Raw genomic sequence first — 7,412 nt, 5'->3', positions numbered from 1 at the left:
ATAGGCAGGCCCTAGAACAGAGCATCGATTTCAGATTTTCCACTTCCTGTCAGGAAGTTTGCTGCAAAATGAGTTCTGTTTTACTCACAGATATAATTCAAACGGTTTTAGAAACTAGAGAGTGTTTTCTATCCAATAGTAATAATAATATGCATATTGTACGAGCAAGACTAGAGTACGAGGCCGTTTAAATTGGGTATACGATTTTCCCCCAAAGTGTAAATAGCGCCCTCTATCCTCAACAGGTTTTAAAGGATATTTCCACTCAACACCAAAAAATAGCAAAGTGTCTCCTGCCACATCTTCATGAGGATGCAAAACGCCTCATCATCATGATGTGGCAACTGACAGTTTGCTTCACTGCTGACGGGCAATGCAGACTAAAATACCAAAATATCGTTTTTCAATGAATTTTTCCTTCACCGGTAATTGATATAAATGTACTGTATGATATGTTATCAGTAAAGGACTCATGCATGCTGGCTAGGTTTGTCATTGAGACAGTATGCTGTAGTTGTCGTTTCAAGGGCCAAACACAATCCTTGAAGGTCTGAAAGGTCCTTACACATTATGTGGTCCTCTGTTAGTCCCCGACTCCCTGCAACCATCCGTCTAACTAAAGCATTGGCCCACTTCCTGGCTTAATCAGGCTTAACAGGGGCAGTCTGATTCAAGGCTCTAAAATTAGCAGCCGGCAAGGCACTGGTAGCCTTCCAGGGGATGTCCAGCTCTTATTTAGTAAAACTCTGCATTGCTATGGCTGCCACACTTAGAAGTGCTGATCTATGATCAGGACCCCTCTGTCCATATCATATTACTCATTATAATCTAAAAAGCCAAACTGATCCTAGATACGCACTCATACTTTGGCACTACTCTTACTTAGTAAAACACTGGTGCATTGCTGGCTGCTACACTTAGAAAGAGCTGGCCACTGCAGCACAAAGCTGATCGACCTTGCAGCCCAATCAAACCCAAATGTGGAGGAAGTCAATGCTCTTTAAGGTTACAGTAGAGAGCAGACCTTTAGAAAGGTCTAAGATTAGAAATGAAGGGCAAAGGTTAGCTGATTGGCCAGTGGTACTGTAGTTACTGTACACATTTAAGAGTCAAGGACAAGTTTTACTTGAGCTTTAGTGAATTGACAAGTTATTGATGCCCAGCTTGCCAACCTAAGGTGAGCTGTAACAGATTTGCATTTGTAAAACGGGCTGGACATCTGCCCAACCGGCGAATCAGAGGTCTAAGAATTGTAATGTAATCGATGATATGACAACAATACAACTTTCCCTCTCCTATGTTAAACATGTTGTACACTGCATTAGATTGAGATTGACAAGGCCACATTGTCTGGTGCCTGTCGTGGCCTGCACTGTACATCCACATCCACCGTCTGTAATATGAGGCACTAGGCCATGCACTCTCATGTACCAGACACATGACACCTATAGGCTTCATACAGCTATAGGCATTGCACACGTTGGCAGGCTTCCATAGGTCTATTACTGACCACCTGGACCTGGCAGAAAGCCAAGAATACACCACCTATCATCTCAAATATACTTATCATCTCAGATCATGTCAATGCTACTTTGACAGGTTATGGTATACAATTCCAGCTGATCTAAAGTCCACACAGTCAGTTCACATTCACACTCTGCCTGGGCTGAGTAGTCTAAAGAGTAGAAGCTTGAAGACAGGTGTGTGAAGTTTTCTTTGCAGAGTCAGGAAACGCAGCCGTCGCCTTTGTCATGTCTAGCTTGTTTTACAGTAGACTACCGTCTAATATGGTAGTACAGTATGGGTTGTTTTACAGTAACCTACCGTCTAGTACAGTATGGGTTGTTTTACGGTAACCTACCATCTAGTACAGTATGGGTTGCTTTACAGTAGCCTACCACCTAATACGGAAGACAGTATGGGTTGTTTTACAGTAGCCTACTGTCTAATACAGTAGAACAGTATGGGTTGTTTTACAGTAGTCTACTGTATAATACGGCAATACAGTATGGGTTGTTTTACAGTAGCTTACCATCTAATACGGTAAAACAGTATGGGTTGTTTTACAGTAGTCTACCGTCTAACACGGTAGGACAGAATGTCTTTTTTTTTTTTTTTTTACAATATCCTACCGTAAAATATGGCAGTATGGGTTGTTTTACAGAAGCCTCCCATCTAATATGGTAGGACAGTATGGGTTGTTTTACAGTAGCCTAACATCTAATACAGTAGGACAGTAGGGGTTGGTTTAAAGTAGCCTACCGTCTAATACAGTAGGACATTATGGGTTGTTTAACAGTAGCCTAACGTCTAATATGGTAGTACAGTATGGGTTGTTTTACAGTAGCCTGCAGTCTAATACGGTAGGATAGTATGTGTTGTTTTACAGTAGCCTGCAGTCTAATACGGTAGAACAGTATGGGTTGTTTTACAGTAGTCTGCAGTCTAATACGGTAGGATAGTATGTGTTGTTTTACAGTAGCCTGCAGTCTAATACGGTAGGATAGTATGTGTTGTTTTACAGTAGCCTGCAGTCTAATACGGTAGAACAGTATGGGTTGTTTTACAGTAGTCTGCAGTCTAATACGGTAGGATAGTATGTGTTGTTTTACAGTAGCCTGCAGTCTAATACGGTAGAACAGTATGGGTTGTTTTACAGTAGCCTGCAGTCTAATACGGTAGGACAATATGTGTTGTTTTACAGTAGCCTGCAGTCTAATACGGTAGAACAGTATGGGTTGTTTTACAGTAGCCTGCAGTCTAATACGGTAGGACAGTATGTGTTGTTTTACAGTAGCCTGCAGTCTAATACGGCAGGACAGTATGGGTTGTTTTACAGTAGTCTGCAGTCTAATACGGTAGGACAGTATGGGTTGTTTTACAGTAGCCTGCAGTCTAATACGGCATGACAGTATGGGTTGTTTTACAGTAGCTTACCTTTCCTGTGTCTCATTCTAGTACAGAACTAACTGTATATAGTCTCTGGTGACAGACATTTAAATTTAACATAAACTGCTAGCCAGCGGCAACACACTAAATATTTGGTTTCCCTACATAACACTGTGTGCCTCCAGGCTCGGTAGCTGCACGGTAGAGTAGAGTGCTGGTGGTGGTGAGGTTTCTGGGCTCTGGCTACATTGGCTGGTTCTGTACAGTAACTACAGTGAGTGGTGGTGGGGTTTCTGGGCTCTGGCTACATTGGCTGGTACTGTACAGTAACTACAGTGAGTGGTGGTGGGGTTTCTGTGCTCTCTCAGTAAGTGCAGCCTGACAGCCTGTTGACTGTCTTTATCAGTTCTTCACCAGCACCATGTGGTCAGTGAGAGGCTGAGAGCAGTCAGATGGATGGCTCCAGAGCAGAGGGCAGTCAGGTCGTTCCCATAAAGATACAGGCCTACCAACGTCAGAGAAATGAACTCTAGTTCCACTAGAGATGGTGATACAGGCTATGGTTCCACACAGTTTCACTGCTGTTGAGGTTGATGTAAGCTACTTACATAAAAGGGTCGTTCCATTTGATTTCAATCACTTTTTGACTGCACCCTTTTTGATTTGAACTACATTTTCTTTACATATTTGCAATTTTCGGACCTGAATGCCAAAGCATTTAGGAGATAGAGGTGCTCAAAGTTGACCCATGTTGCACACTACACCCTGCCATGAGACATCCATGTCTTCATCACTGGAAAATATAAACCGTTGAGTTTAATATCATTTAAAAGCTTACAAACAGGGTTGTCAAACAATTTAATAATTTTCTTTAAAAAAAAAGTTTTATAAAAATAATTTTTCCTTTAACATCAAATATCTAAAAACACGTAAACTCAGATTCTTTTCATTTTCGCATATGTTGTAGCTTAGATCCTATTTTACGTCATCTGATGTTTGTGTTGCTCCCGTCATTCGTTGAGACACAGTATAGAATATAGACATGGATGTCTCATGGTAGGGTGGCGTCTGCAAAATGGCTCAACTTCAAGCACCTCTATCTCCTAAATGTTTATCTGCTTCAAAAAGTCACTTTCTGACCACTTCTAACATGGGTAAATATGTATGGGACATCCATAACTAAAGGGCTGTGGTCAAAAAGGGATTGGAATCAAATGGAACGACCCGTAAGTCTATCCACAGGCTGGGGATTGTACTGTAGAGACATGTGTCGTTGGTATTGAATGGCGAATGGATTAAACATAGCCTATCATTTGAAGTCATCGTTTTATAGACGATCTGCAGAAGATGATCCACAGTGATAACGGATTACAGTACATTGCTTCGAAACCACAAACATCTCCTATTGACTCAGTGCATTGTCATCGCACTAGTATGCATAGCACGTACCACAGGATTCATATGACCAGCTTAACATCAGAAATAACCCCCGGTCAAAGTGGCCTCGACTCGCAGACCGTTTTTGTAAAGTGCTGCTGCTACCCCCTTTTTTTCCATTCATGTCCGATAATGGTATCAGGCTTGACCTCTGACCAGTAGGCATACCAGACAGAGTCAGACAGCAACTGGAATGATCAAGACAAGTGGAGAAGAGGCTAGGTCAGGGAGGGAAACATGAGACCCCCCCACTCCTCTACCCACCCTGCTACACTGATCTATTCCAGACCTTTAAGGCCCTTCACCACCTCTCCCATTCTAGCCCTGTAAAAATAGACCCTCTTTTTCACTAGCAAGAACACTAAGTAAGGCTATAGTCTAAATTCATGAGGCATGTAAATGTGTAGCGCTAAATAAAGCACTGCTCGTCAGTGAGGTGTGTGGGATATTGACAGGACGAGACAAGTATTTCCGCAACACTTTATTTCTTTAAAGTGTCAATTACATTAGAAATATTACAGTTGTGTTAAAAAAACAACACCAAGTGAATTAAGTGCATTTTGCAGCAATTCAAGTTTTCAATAGTTTGACAGACAATGATATATTATACACAACATGAATAATGCTTTGCTATATTTTTTTTGATTTTTTCAATCTAGTCTAGACTTGAGCAATGTACATTATGTGAAAAGCACTCAAGTGTAAACTTAGTTATTTCCATGAGATATCTATTTCAGGAGATATCAAAAAACAGTACCGTATAAACACGTAGAAATACAAAAGTATAAAAAAAGAAAAAGTCTGAACAAAAGGTTGCATTTTGTTAGTGACAAAAACTACTTTTCAGAATTGCACTTTCCACCTTAGCTCTAAATTGTGTATTCACCACAGTGAATATCCTCGTTCTAACTAGTTGATAAATAACTAGTTAGTCTTTCTAAAAAGCAGCTTGTTCATCAAACCAATCCTTATCCTCAACTCCTCAACTGCAATAATACAGTACTTCTAATACAGTCTTAGTTCGAGTTTTTACTATTCCTCCTCTTCTTACTCCTCTTCTTCTTCCTCCTCCTCTTCTTCTTCCTCTGTCACCACATCATCATCATCATCCCCCAGTCCAAAGCCCATTTGGTACAAGATCACCTCCACGTCTTCTGTGCACAGTGTAAGGTGCTCCATGTTCTCGAAACCAGGCTCGGGCCTCTCTAAGTTGGAGCCTTTAGCTGCCTCTTTGGCCTGCGCAATCAGCTCCTTCCCACTAATCAGGAACTCGGCTGCATTGCCCTTCTCCATGGTCTGGGCCGCCTTCTCCTTTAGGTTGATACTAGCCTGGAGCTGCTCCGTGTACCTCTCCACCAGGGACCTCAGCAACCCCAGCTTCCTCTCCTCCTCCTGGGTGATCTTTTCCAGGAGCTGGCCCTTACGTTCCTCCAGGATGGCATAGAGCAAGTCGAAGCTCTCCCCCAGACGTCTCTTCTGAAGCTGGCTGTTCTCCTCGATGCTCTTGCATGTGTCCTCCATCTGAGCCATCACGGCCTGGACACAGCTGTTACCCGCCGCAAGGAGATCTACGGCGTTCCGCAGCTCGGCCTTCTGGGTATCGTAGATGCTCTGCAGGGGTGACACCTCACAGTCCTTGTGCTGGCCGAACACTTTGCACATGGAGCAGGTGGGCGTCTGGCAGGTCACACAGTAAATATTGATGCGCTCGTCCTCGTGCTCCGTACACATGGGCTCCTTGGTGTCTTTGTCCTTCAGCGGTGGGTCTGCAATGTTACCTCCTACTTCTCTGCCGCCGCTCTCTGGCTGCTGCTTGTAGATATCAATGATGTTCTCCACCAGCAGGTTCCTCTGCAGGCCGTAGACGCCGTGGCGGTCCAGGACGACCTCGAAGCGGCAGGTGGGGCAGCGGAAGATGCCCCCGGAGTAGTGGTAAGGGTTGCGGGAGTCATAGAGGTCGCTGGCGCAGCCGCGGCACAGGTTGTGTTGGCAGGGCAGGATGACTACGGGCTTCTGGAACATCTCCAGGCAGATGGGGCAGCTCAGCTGGCTCTCCAGGCTCTCCCTGGGGCTGGGCTGGTGCGTCACCTGGCCGGTCTGGATATCCATGTCTGGATAGATGGGTTTCTCTGTTCTTACAAGGTATAAGTCCTTCAAGTTCTGAGTGGGTGGCCTAGGCGCTTCGTCTTAGGTGGTGTTGCTCTTTCTCTGTGTCTGTCTCGCCTTCTATTGCAGTCTGGTATAGTGACTGCTTTCTCCACTTGGTTTATTTTGATCTAGCCAGTCTCCGGCCACAGCTGACGATTTATACCGCTGGGCTGGCCGTGACACCCGAGCCTCCACGCGGTCTGAGGCACCGGTTCCACCCTTTGCTTGTTTGCAAGGCTCATTTCTGAGATAATTAACCCCTTCTGGCCCCGGCACATGCCATACTTAGCAACACCCCCCGTCCCGCCCTCCCCTCTCTCTCTTTCTGCGGGAGAGGCTAAATCAAATAGACAACTGGCCAACAGGGTCCCGCCAATAACAACATGTCTCGTCACCCACCACACCACAAGACACGACGATGGTCGTTCACATCTGTTTACATCTTTGATTGACCCCTTTTGGCCTCTGCAGAAATAGATCACATGTAATGCATATCCCTTCTCATAGCCAGACATTAGTAGGTATGTTATAAATGAATCTCTCGTGGACAGACTACGTAAACATAAATCAAGCATCTGACCAAATGATGGAAGATTTTAGTTTCTAGGTTAACGGAGATTAGCGATAACATAAACATGTCCACATTCTGGCGTTATACAGAGAAATTGTAAACATGCTGGTTTCCTTGAAGATGCTCTAGCAGACTGTAAATACAATCCATGGCTGACAGAAAGAAATGCAGATTTGACAGAGTAAACAACGTAGAAATAGAATGAACACAAGTTGTAGAATCCACATAGTTTGTAATAGAGCTGGTAGAATGTGCCATATTGCTCTACTATATGTCTACAGAGAAGAGTGACTGAGCTGGTAGTACACACTATAGAAATCGAATGACATGTCCTATCCTCTGCCAGGTTCCCCTCCCCCCTCTTCCT

The 7,412-nt window shown here is 44.0% G+C and overlaps 1 protein-coding gene across 1 annotated transcript; it reads right to left on the bottom strand.

Moving 5' to 3' along the window:
* Nucleotides 1-4,792: 4,792 nt before the first annotated feature.
* LOC129840424 (E3 ubiquitin-protein ligase TRIM63-like) lies at nucleotides 4,793-6,613 on the bottom strand. Its single transcript, XM_055908298.1, has one exon. It carries the CDS (start codon nucleotides 6,433-6,435, stop codon nucleotides 5,374-5,376), a length of 1,062 nt encoding a protein of 353 aa, XP_055764273.1. The 5' UTR covers nucleotides 6,436-6,613; the 3' UTR covers nucleotides 4,793-5,373.
* Between the last annotated feature and the right edge of the window lie 799 nt (nucleotides 6,614-7,412).

This window comes from Salvelinus fontinalis, chromosome 41, assembly GCF_029448725.1.
Source record: "Salvelinus fontinalis isolate EN_2023a chromosome 41, ASM2944872v1, whole genome shotgun sequence".
NCBI classification, from domain to species: Eukaryota; Metazoa; Chordata; class Actinopteri; order Salmoniformes; family Salmonidae; genus Salvelinus; species Salvelinus fontinalis.
Note: the sequence above shows the minus strand (reverse complement) of the source record. Positions and strands in the feature narration are given on the sequence as shown.

Excerpts from the sequence above, each read along its gene's own strand:
- LOC129840424 (XM_055908298.1), bottom strand. The coding sequence starts at position 6,435 with ATGGATATCCAGACCGGCCAGGTGACGCACCAGCCCAGCCCCAGGGAG.